At 40.7% G+C, this 18,586-nt stretch overlaps 2 protein-coding genes across 2 annotated transcripts; one reads left to right on the top strand and one right to left on the bottom strand.

Moving 5' to 3' along the window:
* Positions 1–4,234, top strand: LOC149316463 (guanine nucleotide-binding protein G(I)/G(S)/G(O) subunit gamma-5). Its single transcript, XM_089515551.1, has 3 exons — positions 1–307; positions 1,691–1,845; positions 3,996–4,234. Exons 1-2 carry the CDS (start codon positions 233–235, stop codon positions 1,814–1,816), a joined length of 201 nt encoding a protein of 66 aa, XP_089371677.1. The 5' UTR covers positions 1–232; the 3' UTR covers positions 1,817–1,845; positions 3,996–4,234.
* RPF1 (ribosome production factor 1 homolog) lies at positions 3,995–13,218 on the bottom strand. Its single transcript, XM_089515550.1, has 9 exons — positions 12,968–13,218; positions 12,078–12,134; positions 10,591–10,671; positions 9,924–10,019; positions 8,166–8,319; positions 7,878–7,960; positions 7,610–7,791; positions 7,399–7,525; positions 3,995–5,679 (listed from the first exon to the last, which is right to left on the bottom strand). The coding sequence occupies exons 1-9, from the start codon at positions 13,172–13,174 to the stop codon at positions 5,638–5,640; spliced, it is 1,029 nt and encodes a 342-aa protein (XP_089371676.1). The 5' UTR covers positions 13,175–13,218; the 3' UTR covers positions 3,995–5,637.
* Positions 13,219–18,586: the final 5,368 nt, after the last annotated feature.

Here is an 18,586-nt window from a genome sequence, read left to right as displayed (position 1 = left end):
CCTCCAGCCAGAGAGCTGTGGGCGAGTCTTGGGGCTCTCTTCCTTCCTCCTTCCCAGTCTCTGTGGGCGGGAAGAGTTTGCGAAGGGCCGGAAACAACTTGGGCAGAAACTTGAGGAAGAGGAGGAGGAGGAGAGGAGCCGTTGTCTGCCTCTCTCTCTGTGTCTGTCTTGCCGAGGGCCCCCAGCCAAAGGCGACCCAGGCTCCATCCATCGCGCGAGGCAGCAAGGAGCCATGTCCTCCAACGTGGCAGCCATGAAGAAAGTGGTGCAGCAGCTGCGCCTCGAGGCCAGCGTCAGCCGCGTGAAGGTGAAGAAGAGGAGGAAGGAAGGAAGGGAAGGGAAGGCCTCCCAAGAAGGACGCCATTGCCGCGCCCTCCTCCTCCTCCTCCTCCTCCGCCTCAGCAGCGGAGAGAGAAGCTGCTTCCTCCTCCTCCTCCTCCTCTCTCTGTGATCATTTGGGGAAACCGTTACTTCTGACTCTGAGCCTGAAGAGGAGGAGGAGGAGGAGGAGGAGGAGGAGGAGGCTGCCTGGGAGTGGGGCCTCTGAGCATGTGCAGAGCGCCTTCCTTTTGTTGCTGTTGTTGTTGCTTCGCTGCCTCTTCAGAGGCTATGCAAAAGGATCTTCTTGTAGCACCTTTGAGACTCACTGAAAGAGAGAAGCCAGTGGCATGATGATGTCAAAGTGCACCTGAGGAAGTGGACTCTGCAAGAAGCTCGTGCTGCCAACGTCTCTCTCTCAGCCAGGGCTACAAGGTCCCTTGGCATACTCATCTATTCCAGACAATAACAGGGCTAGGCCTTTGGGTCTCACAGACTCATAGGTCCAAAAGCACACTGCAGAAACAATAACTCTCTTTGAGACTGCTTTAATACCTGCCCTGACTCAGTGCTAGCAAAGCCTGGGGACTAGTTTGTTGTGGCACCAGAGCCATCCATCTGACAGAGAAATATAAATGTCTCAATAAACTAGTTCCCAGAGCTTCCTGGCACTGAGCCAGGGCAGGTATTAAAGCGGTCTCAAAGTGGGTTATTTCTCCAGTGCGTTGTGGACCATTCCTTTCTCCAGTGAAGTCAACTGGAAGATGGTTAACAGCAACAAAGACCCAGGTCTACCTTCTGCCCATTCAGATCTATGCAACCCTGTTCAGGGCGCATGCTAACTTTGAGGGCAGCTGCTTGTTGATGTGCAGTCTTTTCAAGACTGTTTAATTTATTAATATGTTAGTTAAAGTCAATCTATTTTAACAATCCTTTTGTACTTTATCACACTATTCATCAAAGACTGTTATGGAAGCTGTGCTCCTCAGGGCAGTAGTTTGTCCTTTAAAAGAAGTTTACAATGTTCAGAGGAAGGCATACAGTTCCAGAAAACAAAATGTATTTTAACATCCAGAGGACATTTGCAGTGCCATGTTACCAAAAAAGCTTTCTATTTCATATTTCAGTTGGGAAGGAGATTCAATCACAGTTGTGGAGATATGTTTGAAGTGACATTAATATTGGGTTAGAAGGATGTGGGAATTATTGGGTGAAGGGCACAGAATAGTATTTTACTATACAGCCAAATCTGATTGCATACAATGCTGGGGGTGGTGAATCTACCTTGATTTCTAACTGGCTTAATCGTTTTACCACCCAGATAAGTAGTATATATATGACCATTATAAAAAGATGATTTCTTTGTTTGCAGGTTTCACAAGCTGCAGCTGATTTAAAGCAGTTTTGTCTGCAGAATGCGCATCACGATCCTTTATTAACAGGAGTATCGTCAAGTACAAATCCATTTAGACCACAGAAAGTCTGTTCATTTCTCTGACTCGGTGAAATACATGGGATCTTTTCTTGGTAAGTCTTCATAATTTTACTACTTTAGCTTCTCTAAGTATAGCAGGAAGACTTCTTACCCTCCACAGAGTTATTTATTAAAAATATTTATATCCCATCATATAGCCAAGGTTCGGAAGGCAATGTACAATAAAATTTAAAGGCTAAAGGTATTTTAAACCAATTAATAGTTCAGTGAAAATTCCATTAAATCAGATCTTAGGTGGGATACAGACCGCCCAAAAAGGGCAGTCTCCCACCGCCCTGGTTTGCTCCGTGAGGGAGCCGCAGCAGACAAACCATGCGGCTCTGTTGCGGAACAAAAAGAACCCACAAAAAGCGGGGTCTTGTGATGCCGCAATGCACCAATGGCGCACTTGCGGCGTCAGAAAGGCGCCGGGACATCGCGTCAAAATGGCGGCGTCTGTGTGTACAGGGTGCCGCCATTTTGATGCCCCCGTCACATGCTAAGGGTGAGGCCAATATGGACAGTGCGCCCTCGGCCAACCCCTAGCACGTCGGGGGCGCCATATTGGGAGGTATGTACAGTGCCTTAGACTACCTTCTGGAAAGCATCTCACAATGCTCAATAGACCCCACCCAAATAGGTGGGCATTTTATATAAAACCAAGTTTCACCTATAGAGCGAGTATGGTGTAGTTGTTTGAGTATTGGACTAAGACTCTCAAGACCAGGATTTGAATCCCTGCCTGGCCCACTAAGTAGCCTTGCACATTACACATTATCAGCCTTAGAGGAAGGCAAAATCAAACCCCGTCTAAAACAAGTCTTGCCAGAAAACACCATGATACAGTGACTGGAAGTTGGGAAAATGACTTGAAGGCACACAACAAAATTTCAGCTGTTGCTGGTAAAAGACAGGATGGGTAGCTGTTGAATGCTAGCGGGCACATTAGCCAGTGCACACAGGAGACTTTACCTCCAAATGCCCTCTAGGAGGCATGTGGGGTGTTTCATTATCCTTTTAGGTCCAGGTGTGTGTGCACACCTTCAAGGTCCTTGTAGACTTATGACAACCCCATGAATCTCAGGGTTTTCTTAGGCAAGGAATACTGATAAATATAGGTACAGTATCTGGTGTTTGTTGGCAGTCCTCTATCCAAATAATAACCAGGGTTTGACTCCATTTAGCTTCCAAGTTTAGATAGGGTCTGGTGTCTTTATGATATTAGGCAAACATTTAGGTCCAGGAGAGACCTTTCATTATAAGAGGAAGCAATCAGGAAGTCTGTTTTATTTTGAAAGGCCTCTCCTAGATGTAAAATGTCACCAGTGAGGGCATTTTTGCAGAAAAAAATGGAAGCACCAAGGAGGGCAGATGCAGTTTGCATGTGGCTCACCCCAGGTCTATGAGAAGCTGCTTTATTCAGAAAAGTAGCCAATATTAAACTATTTAATCTCTTGTAACTCTAAACATTTATAAGTTCATTTGTGGCAGATACTGACCTGCACTCATTTTTTTACTGACTAGCTATATAGTGGTAGTGTGTGGATAAAGACACCTTCCATGATCCCGCATTTATACTTATCATACATACTACATGTACCTTACAATCTTTGGATAAACCTATCCAGTATGTTGTCTTAAGCCCAAAGCAGAGATGGGTCAAATAGAGTGGCTTCTGGCTGCTTTGTGGGTGTAGTGTTCAGATGATGCACAACCTCAAAACAGCTAGAAGCCAAGGCCGCGCCAAACAGGCCTAAATAGGATCTAGATCGACCCTGGTTGGCGTGACACGGGACTGCGGTAGTGGCCCACCTCAAGAGCAGGCTGTCTGGTTACTGTGGTCCCTGCCAAATTCGGGCCGAAGCGGCCTCTGGCCATCCCTTCATGTCCATCTGCTTCCCCCCTTAGCTAGCCAAGTAGAGATGAAGGGTAGTTGATCCATTCTATATGAACCCAAAGAAAGCTCAACTGGCAAATTTCATTTGGACATTAAGAAACAGTTAATGAAGAGGGAGAGATCCCTTTCTTCAGTGTATTCAATATTTTTGTGGTATTTGGTCCTCTATATCACCAACTGTTGTAAGATTCTTACTGGATACATCATGTCAGGTGTGAGTCCCACCAACCATTCTCAGCAAATGACATGCTTACCTTGGGAATATCATACTTAACTTCAGCAAGGTTGCTTTGTTTTGTTTTTCAGATTTTCTAACTTTCCCTAACTGTTGATACATACGATGGATGTGAAAGCAAAGCAAAGTGGCTTGGAACCTGTACAGAAACTTTGCATTATTGTGCCAACTTAGACCTAGTATAATACTGCTACTGTTGTCAGATTTCTTACAATCTACCTCTCTAAACAAACTGTATGCTAACTGCAATAATTTCTGTATCATGAGGGAATCAATTTTATATTCAAGCAATAAAGAGTTGCCTTAATTACTTTCAATGTTAATGTGAAGTTTTACAAGGTAGATAAAGAATGCTTGTGTTTTCACAATGCACGTTTTCTTCATGCCTTTCTTACTTGTTCAAGGAAGTAAAATGCTGTAACATAGCTTACTCAGCTGGTTGCACCAACAGCTTTAAGATTCTGAATACAAAATAGTATTTACAGCCAGACACCAAATATATTATAACCACTATAAAACTTTTTGCAATTTCAGATAATTGCATACTGTCTTGAAATGGGCAGCACTTCCTCTCAAAACATGCTAAGGCATTAATTTCTCGTTCTCTTTCATTAGTAAACTGGCGCCAAATCCCATTCTTAAATATACCCTACCAACCACTGCTTATACACCTAGAATTCCATGAAGTTTATTTAGTGGATGTTCCAGACAATTTGAGAAAGCTAAGCCAGCATGGCGTAGTGGTTTGAGTGTTGGACTACAACTGAGGAGACCAGGGTTCAGTTCCCCACTCAGCCATGAAACCCACTGGGCATGTCACATGCTCTTGGCCTCAAAGGAAGGCAATAGCCAAAGTCCTTTGAACAAATCTTGCCAAGAAACCCCTATCTAATACAGGGCATTGATTCACTTTGTGTTATAGATGTAAGCCTTGGACTCATGGATTTCCTGTGCATCCATGCAAGGAGACCAGAAGCATTTGCTCTCATTTTCACCTAATCACAGTTTGTTATATACAAACAGAAAACTTAGTGTAAACTATTGTTTCAAGCTGGCTTATTTAGACAAACAGTAACCACAATTTCCTTCAGTTTTGACAATGTTGAAGTGCAGAGATGAAAAAGGAAGCAAATGCATAAGCACAATGTTTATGCATGTAATGGTAAACAATGCTTTAACAATGCATGTGAAAGGGTCACTGTGAAACACTATTGAGCTTTTCTGCATTACGGTCCTAATTGCTACAAGTGAAACTGAGAATTACAAGATTTAAAAATTGCATAAATGTTTACTTTTTACAACACATTTTGAGAAGCAACTCACAGCTTGTGGCCACTTTAGATGTATAGCAGGGTTGTAGTTCTAAAATAGTCTACTTCCAGTGAGAAATCACTCCAGCAACTGTTACATGATTATGAAACAGCACTTTTTAAAAGAGTTAACATCTTCACAAGTGGACAGCAGATAGAATTTCTTGCCACAGTAACATGAAATGTTCTGCTCCTTGTAAATAAATAGAAGTACAATTGGGAAGTTATTCAAGGCACTTTAGATGACATACATCAGTCTAACTGTTCATCTGGAAGTCTGTTACAAAAAAAGCTTTGTGGAATTCTCCCCTTTGGACAAGGAGTAGCCATAATGATATCCCAACTCCTGTGCTCTTGTTAACTCAGCAGGGAAAGAAAAAACCTCTGTTTTCTTAGTTTGCTCTTATAGGTGGAATTTTCTTCTACTTGTGTCCATTTCACGACGCTGAAAGATAAAGGAAGCATTTAATAGAATTTGCTTATGAAATGAACACATTAGTAAAGAAAGTGAAGGTATCTGGATCAGGACAGTAAGGCAGGTTACAAACCGCCATTAGGGACGTCCTGAGGACGTCCCAATTTGAAAAAGGGGCGTCTCTTCTAGACGCCCTTTACCCTATCATGGACTCAGTCCATACAAAATGGCGGCGCCCTGTTCATATGGGCGCCGCCATTTTGACGTAGCGGATGCTCTGTGTCCGCACGTGGCACACCGGAAGTGACGCCGCGAGTGCGCCCTTTGGCACTTGCGACGCCTCTTCCGGGGCCTGAGAAGGAGTGCAATTTCCGCGCTCCTTCTCTGCAGCGTCCGGGAGCCGCGCCGTTTAAAGACTGTGGTTCCCGGACGCTGCAAGCGGAGGTGGAGCCAGACCGCTGCTTCTCAGCAGTCTGTAATGCGCCCCCCTCAGAAATACCTGTACAGTATTAAAATATTTATTTGCATTAGACCAAATAAAAAGTGTTTTATAGTAATTTGTAAGCTTTGGCTTAATGGGATTGTCCAAAATAAATATCCATGCAGTCTCCTGAAGAACTGAGGAGGAGGAATCAACTTATGATCGTTTCTAGATAATCAGTAGTTAGCCTGACCTGGACTGATTATAAAATGACTTCCTAGCTCTGTTTCCAAAAGTTTAGGCCAGTTTAAAGTAATTTTAAACTGGCCTTTAGGTTATCGTATAATTTGGTCCTTTGTTCCTGTTGCTTAAAAATAATCTAGAAAGAACTTCAAGTACTACTATAAGCATCAAATCCATTCACTACCATTATGGCAATTAATCATGCCTTCCAGTGACAGCATAGACCATCCCCACCTCAGCAAGGAGTTAATTGTTTTACTTTGTAAAGTAGTCATGCTTTGTTAAGTAACAACATATACATTTATAAGGGAACAAGCCACACTGAAAGCAAAATTGTTCTCAATGGGTAAGGTCCCGATGACTGCAGTAGAGGAGAGATAAGGTACTTGATACCATACATTTTGGCTTGGCTACAAGGGCAATTTAAAAACCTACAGACCTCTGCTTACAGGCACAGTAAGGTGGGCAATCATACTATAGTATAAATTATTTGCATAAGGGACAAGGAAATGCGAGCGGAGGAAGAGGGGAAAAGGATTGTCCCAATCCCCATCAAAGATTCATCAGAAGCCAAGTTATCCCAGCCTATATCTACACAGGATGGATGGATGGCGGCAAAACTTGTCTGGTATTGTACTTCATTTTACATTAGCTTTAGTGTTTCAGAAGATTCTAGTATTCTCTAGTATATCTTTATCTTGTTTTAACATATTTAAAGATTATTTTTGTACTCAAAAAGAATACGAAAATAGTATAATGACAAATATTACAATAGGTATGGGGAACCAGTGGTCCTCTGTATGTTGAGACTCAAATTCATTTCCGCCCTGCCAACACTGACAATGAACTGGGATAACTGGAGTTGCAGTCGAACAACATCTGGAGGGCAACAGGTTCCACAGCTAAATTAAATGGTAGGTAAAAGTGGATGCTGCAGAACAGTTTGTAAGGAATTCTATTAATACATATTGAATAAACGTCTGCTTGTAAGTAGTCTACCAATTATACAGCAAGTAAACACCATCTAGACTTAATATCCCTTACATAGATTTAGGCAGTGCTGAGAGACTGCTAAAATACAATACCTTGTGAATCCATTCATATTCTCCAAACTTGGAATCAAAAGTTCCTTTCTGAAGAGACCTTAATTTCAGGGTAAAACGTGGTCCCAGTTCTTGAATTGCCACTCTTTTCTCATTTTTGAAGATATACCTTTAAAAGGTAGTAGGCAATATTAGCAAAGTGATCATACAAAATCATTTCTCACACTTGTGGCTGCAGTTTTTGAACACTCACCTATGAAATCTGAAGAAGATGTAGTCACGCTGATTGTGAAATGTAGCCACTTGTCTACCAATGAACTGAGGATCATGAGGGAAAAGAGACGCAAACATGCGACCAATGGAATGGCCTAACCGTGTTGTAAAGTTGTTCAGAATTATTTCAGGCTGATGTTCTGTAGGAGCTTTCCCTTTTCGCTGGAATAAATGACACAAAACATTGCGATGACTGTTATAACAAGCATAGTTATAAATCAGGATTGACCTCACTAAAACAAACTCACCTTAATTTGCTTACGTAGTCGAACACTACTCATCCTAAAATGAGCAGTTGGCCCTTCAGGCAAGTGACTTAACACAAGTCCATCTATTTCAGCAGTTAAGGCTGACAACAAGATGTGTACCAGAGAAACAAACAATGAAAAATAAAACATTAGGATGAATTTTCATAGACCTATGCATCTAAAGCACAACTAGAAATATTAATATTTATGCCCTGGAATAACTTTAATTCTCCAAATACTATCATCTGATTTTTAAAATATATGACGTATCTAATTTGCCAAGGATACTTGGTATTTTGCGATCTTCATTGATCACAATCACATCTGTGAAGTCTCTTGAGATACACTGTGGAATAATTCTTTTTAGAGCCAGCCCTCTTCGATAGTAAACATGTGAATTTGGAATACATGTTGACAATTGTTCACAGAACCTCACAGTCCTCTGAAAAAGAGTTCATGCAAAAAAAGGTGTAATTATTCAAACATAAACCAACATGAGTTTAATAAATACATTAGTGTGTCATCAGTTCTCAAGCCATATGGGCAGGTCTATATATCACATATTTTAAACATGGTTGAAGAACCTTTGGGGAGCCAAACTGATTCTAATCAAGCACACTGTAGACTATACTAGCAGTGACAGGACCCCACACCCAAGTAGGTGAATCCATCCCACTGCTGGGAAGTGGTGTCCAGCACTTCCTAACACACACACACACACACACATACACACACACACACACAGAGGAATCAATCTTTTTAAAAGTAAGGGCCAAAACAGAAGGCCATAAAGGGACAGCTCTATGCTGCCCCTTTGAGTGCTAGGTCAGGACCACAACAACGGCATGCTGTGGCCCTGATCTGGTGACAAAATGCTGCTCTTTGGGGCGGAGGAAAGGTGTTGTTTTATGCTGCGGCAGCAGCTTTTCTGTGGCACAGCTCATGTAAACACCGCACTGCAGAAATGCCGTGACGCTGCCTAGTGTGTGGTTAGCGGGGCGCTGTGACAGCAGCTTGGGGGCAGCATTGGGATATGCACTATGTGTATGCCACATCCCCCTAAAGTTGGCGTTTTTTGTTGGTCTGTTTTTCTCCCAAGAGTGTCTTATGAGATTTTTTTAAGTCTAAATACAAAAGGGAATTTTTCAGAGAAGAATCAAAGCCCTTCCCCTCAGTATCAGCACTAACAGTTGCCCATGCTGCAATGAGATGTCAAAAGTCCTCCATGGACACCAATGAAGACTTTTAAAATATTCTAGTGCACTATAGGAGAGAGGAGCAAGAATCCTTTCTTGTCAACACAAAAGTTGGAAGGCCAGGTCAGGACCTCCTGAAAAGTCATTATGTTTGAAACTACAGGATCTATAAGAGGCCTTTTGTTGGGGGGGGGGGGGGGGAGGAATTACTCTGATTTCAACAGCACATGAAAAATTTTATAGCTGAGACAAACAGGTTCAACCCTGGCAATTAAAGCCAGATAAACCAAAATTTCATCTCTACACCAGTGACTTGACTTGCTAAGTTCAGATAGATGCAAAAATAACAGGAATAAAAGCAAGTATCATTTTGTTGATGCTGGATTTACTACTGATTCTCATTACTGCCACAGAGCTTATAGATATCTTATTCCAATTTCCATGTTTCAGGCACATCAAATAAAGAATTTGTACAAAAGGAAAAAATGATTAAAGTTTTATTTACTGGGTTTAGTAAAGCAAAGTTATTGCTTTGCTGGGTTTATAAATGAAAGTACAAGCTACTATGTTTTTCGATACTGATCTATTTCTGTGCATGTCTGAACACGTTTGAGCATAATGCACTAATAGTGCAGAAATTTAAACATAAATTTAAAGCAACAATCACTGCTTGTTGTTGGTCTATTATGTTTAAAAGTATAGCATTATTTTAAAAGGGATCTCATCCAAATTTATTTTGAAAAGTTGTGAAGTCAAGAGCCAATAAACACTCAAGGGTTATGCTCTCCACATTATGCACAATCATGATGAAATAAGCATGTCACTGTTCTATTTTAAAATATGTTCTTACTCCACGAGGTCTGTCAGATGTTGTAATAAGAATCTTTGGGACTGTCTGCCGATTGAAGTAGGGTGCAAATTCATCTGTAGCTTCATCCAAAGTAACCTGGAAGGATGCAGTGTGGAGTATTATAAGAAGCCATACTTAAGTATCATATGTTCTTACAAAATCAAGATCTGAGCTTAGGGGAAGCAAAGTCCCACCAGTTCTATGCTAGCTCTTTCACGATTTATTTATTCACAAAGAGGCTAATGACAGCTTAAAGACGAGAATGTTTTAGTTGACATAAGCTTTTACGGATTGCAGTCCTCTTAAATAAACTCAGAACACTTCACTGGTTTTGCTAAATCAGACAAAGAAGGCTTCCTTCCAGAAATTCTTACATACAGTGTTTGTATATGACTCAACGAAAGGTTGCCTGGACAAAAACTGTAGCTATTAGACAGCATGCATCAGGTACTTGGAAACAAGACTGTAAAACCCACCACCTTAAGAACTGAAGTAGTACTTGTTTCTGTGATACGAAAACAAGAAGAGAATAGATGTTTTATCCAAATTACTGTCCTAGAGTTATTTATAAAACAGAATTGTGCACATAACTAGATGGACATAAAACTATCAAAATGGAAAGTTTTTGGCATGAATTTCCCTTAAAATGTTATTCGAAAAGAACTACCTCTTCATCGTTTGGATCAACTGTAGTTTCATCATACACACGCTGGTTTTCAATTGTCTTTGGTACTGGCTTTGGTGGTGCCTGCGGAAAATAAAAAGGTTAATGCAATAAAATAAACATATAATCAACATTTGCTACAAACTACTATGTCTGATAAGTGATTTCACTAGCAGTAAAATCAAATAAACTATTGAACTCCTACCAAGCACATCTTATTTCAAGTGCTTCAGATAAGCAGAGTTCTACTACAGTACAATGTGTAGTACTGGAAACACAAAATATTGGGATCCATTCAGACTTGCAATCTATCTACATGGCAGAAATAAAGCAGCTTGACCTCAATTTAACTGTCATAGCTCCATCTTAGGGTGCTCTGGGATTTATAGTTTGGTGAGGTAGTCCACCTGGTCTGTCAGTGCTCTGGTGCCAGACCAAACTACAAATCCCAAGATTCTGTAGGACAGAGTCATGACAATTAAAGTGGCATCAAACTGCTTTGTTTCTGCACTGTGGATACATATGGTTAAAGTGCACCCATTCTGAAATAAATGAGACTTCAAAGGTACAGTTAAATTAGGTCCTACTGTTTCCAGTGAGTACACTCTAAGCATAAGGAAGTTTGGTTCCAGTCCATGCGGTCATAATTAAAGTAATAATTTTACATTCCTACTGAATCTTGATAAATCCATCTAAGTAGACCTCATGGCACTATGTGAAGTTATCAGAATTTTTAATTATAAAAATGTAATAATTCTTCCTACAAATTCTGTAAACAAAAAGCTGCGGATACTTAAAAAAAATGTCCCAACAGCAACTTAAGCTCATCAGCACTATGAAATGCCTTAAAAAAGCAAAGAAGAATAAACCACAATATTTATAGATAGTATTTTTACTTCTTAAAAGCCCTTCGCCTACAATTCAATACTGGCGCTTGGCAACAGCACTTGGGATCCTCAGGCAGATCCAAAGGGGCGACTGACAGTGGAGAATGTTGCAGACGAAGCCAAGGTGGATTTCACACATAAAAATGTCTGGGAAGAGGAGGAGGGATCCGAGCCTCCAAGTTTCAGGTTCCCCTTGAGCAACACTTGTGTCGCATCTGGAAGTCCTGTCCCACCCCTTGAAAACCACTGCTACTGTTTTAATCCCATCTCCTTATTGTAGGATAAGTTAGTAGTAGTCAATTGAATAAGATTATTTAATTAGTTTAATAATAGAGGTCAAACCTGAATTAAACATCTTCCAGATCAGAATTACTATACATCAGTACACTGTTGAAATACTACAAATTACATTTATATACTGTCACTGGATATAATAACATGATGTGTACCGAAAGAAGTGCTGTTTGCACGAAAGCCATGCCTATATTTCCTTAGTGAGAAGGCCACTACCTTCTTCTTCTGCTATACACCTGTAACAAAAACTAGATGTAAAGTTGTAAACCTGGTAATACTATTTTTACAACCCATTAATTCTCCTTTTACCTTATCTCCAAGAGCTTCTCGCTCCTTTTTCCTCTTTTTCTTAATGGCTAGTTTTTCCTGGAGTAGGGAAGAAAGGAGGACAAAAACATGTGACGGTAAGTAAGGGTACCATATAAAAACAACAACAGACACGCTATTCTATGCGTTAGAACATATGCAGCGCATCAATACACAGCCACAAACCACACAAATGGGATCAGTCCATTGTTCAAGGTTTTAGAAGACACACTGAAGGGCAGGACAGCTTCTGAAACCGCATGCTAAGTTTGTAATGGTCAGTGTAGCCTGATGGGGATTCGAGTCAAGACCTCTCCCATTTCCTGGCGTCTTTACTTGAGCCCCATCTCCATTTCCACATACAGCAACCATTGAAAAAGAGATCCCACCTAAAGATTAGGAAGCAAGGGCCGTTTGAGAGAGGGACACGCTCACTCTGGGAACTGTGGAGCCTCCTTCTTTGGAGGTTTCCAATCAGAGGCTGGGTGGCCCTCTGTCAGGGGGGCTTTGATTGAGAGTTCCTGCATGGCAGAAGGGCCCTCGGATTGTCTTCCAACTCTATTATAATGTTGTTATTATTATTACTATCCCTCTTTGCTACAGTCTGCTGTCACGATGAGTTTGCGTGCCTTGAAGTCGCCCACTGACTTATGGAAACCCCATTAATTTCATAGGGCCCCACAACAAACTCCGACTCCCAGAATGCCATAGTTTTAGACCCAGGCAGAGTTAAAGCACTGCCGAAACGGGTTATTTCTCCAGTCTGGATGCATGCAGCCAAAGACTGCATTAGCGACGCCCATTACGTGAACAGGAAAAGCAAAGCCGCCTCGTCCCTTGAGGGCAGGGCAGCCATAGAGCTAGCGCTGCCTGCCTCCATCTCCCTCCCGCACCTTCCTCTGCTGCTGCTTCCAGCGGAGGAACATAAAATGGCGCCGCTGCTTGTTCTTAATCTCGGAGACGCTGAAGGTCGGAGGGAAGGCGGGAGCGGCCTGGCTCCGCTCCGAGGCGCTTCTTTGCTCCTCGCCGGGCCCCACCGCTTCCCCTCCATCTCCTGGCTTCATCTTCTGGTTTTTCCCTTTCCCAGCACTGTCCGCCATGCCGGCTTCTTTCCCTCTGACCTTTCACCTCGCTATTTTTTTAGTTCCGGGGTCACGCTCCAGTTGCTCACCTCCCCTACCTACTGCGCATGCGTGAAAAACTATACCCCTTCCGCACTCTGAGGCAATGGTTTCAAATGCGTACTACAAACCGTCCAATTAGAAGTCACACTGTGCGCCTGCGTAGAGGAGGAAGGCGAAGCCAAGTTTACGTCATCATGGGAAGGGCAACTAGTGGAGGGGGGTTAAATATTTTGAAGCTGATCAACAGTTTTGGCCGATTCGTCATTTCTTTTAATTACATATTTTCCTCATAATTGTTTCAGCCAACTAGCAAAATAATAATAATAATAATAATAATAATAATAATAATAATAATAATAATACCGAGTCAAGGGTTTTGTGCGCATGCTCACACCCCACTTCCCTGCTGTGGGTATAAGAACAGTGTGCGCATGCGTAGAAATGGCAAAGCATTTTGTCCGTAGGGTCAAATTGGGGGGTGTTTTCTTTTATCTTTCCCAGAGCAATTAATAAAGACACCATTGCATTAATGGGGTTTATTAACACACCATAAGGAATAAATCCTGTTGAGACCAGTTTAAGGGCTGTAGTGCCATCCTATGGAATCCTGGGATTTGTAGTTGTACAGGAACTTTAGCCTTCTATGTCAAAGAGGAATAGCTGATACCTCACAAAACTACAAATCCCAGGGTTCTGTAGGATGGAACCATGGCAGTTAAAGTGGTGTCAAACTGCATTATTTCTATAGTACAGATAACCCCCGTAGTCTGTTCTCTCTCATATATATATATATATATATATACACACACACACACACACACACACACATACTTACACACACACACACACTCTATCTATCATCTATCTATCTATCTATCTATCTATCTATCTATTTTTGAGGAAAATAGAAGAAAACACCACAAAATGGGTGGAAAGAATGGCTGTGGCAGACAACCATACATATACTCATATACGTACACAGACACACATATGTGTATATGCATATGTATATATGTATATGTATACATACACACACTCACATATGGTTTGAATAAGATTTTGTTAGGAAACATATTCAGGGATAGCCATGTCACTATAGCAAAGTACAATAACATCCAAAATACACAAAACAGTGATAACCTTTATTTGACCAGCCCAACTGCATAATGTATTTTGTGCATTTCCGTTGGCCAACAAAAAAAAAGTACCACAGTTTTGTAGAGTTTGGATATTATCCTAACACATTAGCCCAGCAATGCTATGCTGTCTGTATTATCTAACAATACATAATATAATAATAACTACATAATTATAACTGTTTGTAAGCTGCTCTGAGAGCCTTTGTAGCTGAAAAGCAGGGTATAAAAATACACCAAATAAAACAAATAAGTTTTGTGAATTGAAATAATTTCATTATTCGTGCTTGTACTGTTGGCATTTGAAACCAGATTTGGCTTTTGAGACCGATGTTGTTGTTGTTGTTGTTGTGTGCCTTCAAGTCATATCTAGTATATCATATGGAGACCTAAGGTCATGGGGTGAGCATGCCTTGGTTGACAGAGGCCATCATGTGAACAGAATAATGGTCTAGGTAGGTCTTTGGTTTGATCCACCAAGGCTCTTCTTGTGTTTTGGATGGCTTCTGGCAGAATAAAAAAGCTGAAGAACTTGAAAAACCCAAGCACAGATTTGGAGCAAATGAGGACATGAGGCCAGTTGTTTTATTTGCTAAACAACATATTGCTGTGTTTACCTTGAAATGGAGATGAGGTGGGGAGTTTTAAGCTGGGGGTGGTTGAATGTACATTATCTTGATTTTATAAGGTTCATCGCCCCCAGAAATGATAAGTACTAAATACATTTGTTGTGTGCCTGCTAGTCGTTTCCAACTCATGCAACCCTAAGGCAAACCTATCACAGGGTGTTCTTGGCAAGATTTGTTCAGAAAGGATTGGCTTTTGGGTTCCTCTGAGGCTGAGAGTGTGTGACTTGCCCAAAGTCACCCAGTGGATTTATATGGCCAAGCAGGGATTCGAACCCTGTTCTCCAGAGTCATAGTCCAGTATTCAAGCCACTACAACATGCTGGCTTGATAAACACATGCTAAGTATTTAATTAAAAATATGAAATGATTAGCTCTTGGAAATAAGCACATTACGTTCTTTATATGTAAAGTGTGTTGTGTCATATATTGATTTCTCAGAATTAGATATGGTGAAACCATCTTGACTCGACAATAACAGCTTTCAAAACTCTTAACCCAGTGTCATGTCACTGGAACGATTGGGGTCAGTCACCAGTTAGTCCCTGAACAAAATGAATTGAGCTTGAGCAGCACCAAAATCTGCAACTTTTCTCATAGAAAGTAACTCCCATTTATTCTTTCATTAAGAAAGATAGGTGGGTGGAATAATACGTTTAGGATTAGGTTGTAAATCTGTAATTCCCAAACTTTCCACTTAGTAGAAATCTGAAATTTAAACCTTCCACTGTTATTACCTACTTTCTATCCATTTGCATTGTCTGCATGATTCTAATCCTGTTTGCCATCCTGCTACAAAGCTTTTAAGTCCATTCTATTGTTTTGAAATAACTATAACTACATCTAGTTCAATCTTACTGCAATTTGACATTGCTTTAACTGCCATCATGGCTCAGTGCTATGGGATTTGGGGATCTGTAGTTTTGTGAGATATATAGCTTTCTCTCTCAGAGACCTCTGATGCCACAACAAACTATAAATCTCAGGATTCCATAGCATGGTGCCATGATAGTTAAAGCAGTGTCAAATTGCATTAATTCTGCGGTGTGGCTGCAGCCTGCATCTAATATATAATTGAATATACAGTCAGCCCTCTTTACCCACAGATTCTTTATACATGGATTTAGGCATCCATAGCTAGAAAATATTTTTAAAAGTATAAATTCCAAACAGCAAACCTTGATTTTTGCCATTTTATATAAGGGATACCAATTTACTATCCAACTATCTATAATGGGACATGAGCATCTGAGGATTTTGTTATCCACAGACGATCCTGGAACCAAACCCCAATGGATAACAAGGGCCCACTGTACTGTATTTTTTCTAGTTCTCCCTCCTTTTTTTATTTTAAATGCATTAGATGTTTTGATATTGTCGACACTGTTACACATGCAGTTGTTTATTTTGCCAAGTGTTTGGGCTTTTAAGATGGCTTTTCACGTGTTATTGGATCATGTTGTGCTTCCATTCATTTTCTGTATCATGCTGTTCTGGCACACCACATTACGGGGCCAAGTGTCCTGCAAAGCACTTCATAAAATAATTTAAATAAATAAATAATGTATTTTGGCAGCATTAATTTGTGAAGATTTGTGGAGGTGAGCATGACCACCTGGAAATTCTCCACTTGTATGTAAGATAAGCCTCGTGTCAAAGAGTGGTGTTGCAGTGTTCTGTAATAGGCAAGCAACGACTTTCATTATTATGATGAAAACAAGTGTTGTCTAATAGGAGTAATTAGAGGCTTCAAGTCAAGGATCCTAGTCCTAAAGATGCTGGTTCCAACTGTGTGTGGCCGTAGGCAAAGTGCCTCCTTACAAACACCTCAGTATGCTGCTCTCTAAAATGGGGATATTAACAGCTGCTCATCTTGTAAAGAGCATGAGATCATCAGATCAAAGGTATTTAATGAGCCCAAAGTATTCTTGTTAATACTGAAGCTGCCCTGCCTTCACGTACTCACATACATGTTCCGCATAGTTTCCCTTCACAGTGTTTAGAGGATGGTGCCTTGAAGAGTTCACAGAACCTATTCACATGCTGCTAAAAGGGAGTTTACTTGAATATGCAAAGTGGCCATTGCTGTAACATTTCCTTGTATGTGCCCACCATTTTTTTATTTATTGTTATTTTTGTACAAAGCATCTTATCCTCTCAGCAGATTTTCAAGAGATTTGTTGTAATCTCATGTAATTTTTCCAGCATGACTGAAACTATTTATGGGATGTCATTGGCTATTTCCATCTCAAACATAATTTCCATCTCAAACATGAATAAACATATGAGAACTGGATGTCTCATCATCATATGGTTTTCAAGGTAAAGGCGTTTTCCATTTCTGCCTTCTGAGCAATGCTAACAGGAGTTAGCTTGAAGGCCCACTGCTGTTATCGCTAAAAGATCCTCTGCCAGTTTCAGCTCCCATTTCGACTACTGCCCAGTAGCTGTTTGGCATCTTGACTCCTTGGCAAAAGCCTGTCTGACTTGGAAGACCCTAGCGGTAGTAATGCTACTAACATTGGCATAGTCTCTGGCTTCATGAGAGCCCACAATATTCATCAAGGAAAAAATAATGTCAGAGGAGACTAGTATAAAGCCTGAACTTTAGCAGTGGGTCTGGATCGAGTAGTGACTTAGTGCAGAAGTGAACAGGAGCCCAAGCCTTGTGGCTGGGATTACAAGAGTTCTAAGGCCTGAAATCTCATGAAACATGGTTTCCACATCTGGTTTGTGGTCTGAAGCAGGCAGAGCAAGCTATCCACATTCCCTTGATGTTTTAATATTTTTCCAGTGCATGGTGGGCATTTCTTTGAAAGCAGGAAGGATTGCTTTCATGTCAATAAGTGGCCCTGATCTGGCATGCTTTTTTAGTTTTTCCTATATATGTCTACTTTCTTGATGGAGAAAATTAAAAAATAAACTTCTACACCAAGCAGGTGCTTACTACAACGTCCATGATATACTAGGGTAACATTCACTAATAACTGGAATATTCTGTTGTTCACTGCACTTTTATAACTGGGTTTGAATATATAGTGCAATTAGAGTGCAAGGGCATGTTCACTTGATCATTTATCACACTGACCCTTTGATAGGTACCACCAGAATGTTTTCATTAGTGTGCTAATACATGAATCACCCTGCATAGAATACAGCTGCTAGTTATTTTTTCCACAAGCCTATTGTAAACTAAATAAATGACAATTTGCTTCAGATCTGCCTTGAGGGAGATGCTTCTTCTGCTCAGGTAATTTTCTACCAGTCTGGCATGTAGCTTTTTTCTTGTTTTAGAAGTACGTTGATGTTAATTATTTTAAATGTTCTATAGTAGTGTGTAGGTGTAATCCAAATATAACAAGAAAGGTTGGGATGCTAAGAAACTTAAGCATTGAAGAGAAAGAAAGAAAGAAAGAAAGAAAGAAAGAAAGACAGACAGACCAGTCCAGCAGTCACTATTCTAGCTTGAGGTAAAGCAAAAAATGGCAAGGAAACAGTTGTATAGTAAAAATTACAGCAGTGTAGCCAAGCTAGAGTTACCCCGGATCACGCCAATAAAGAAACGTTTCTATTTATTACATTACTTTTGAACTGTAGCTTCATTATGCTCATCTTATTAAAACACA

The sequence above is a fragment of the Sceloporus occidentalis genome, unplaced genomic scaffold, assembly GCF_023333645.1.
Source record: "Sceloporus occidentalis isolate IW3139 unplaced genomic scaffold, rSceOcc1.0.p SCAF_3, whole genome shotgun sequence".
NCBI classification, from domain to species: domain Eukaryota; kingdom Metazoa; phylum Chordata; class Lepidosauria; order Squamata; family Phrynosomatidae; genus Sceloporus; species Sceloporus occidentalis.
Note: the sequence above shows the minus strand (reverse complement) of the source record. Positions and strands in the feature narration are given on the sequence as shown.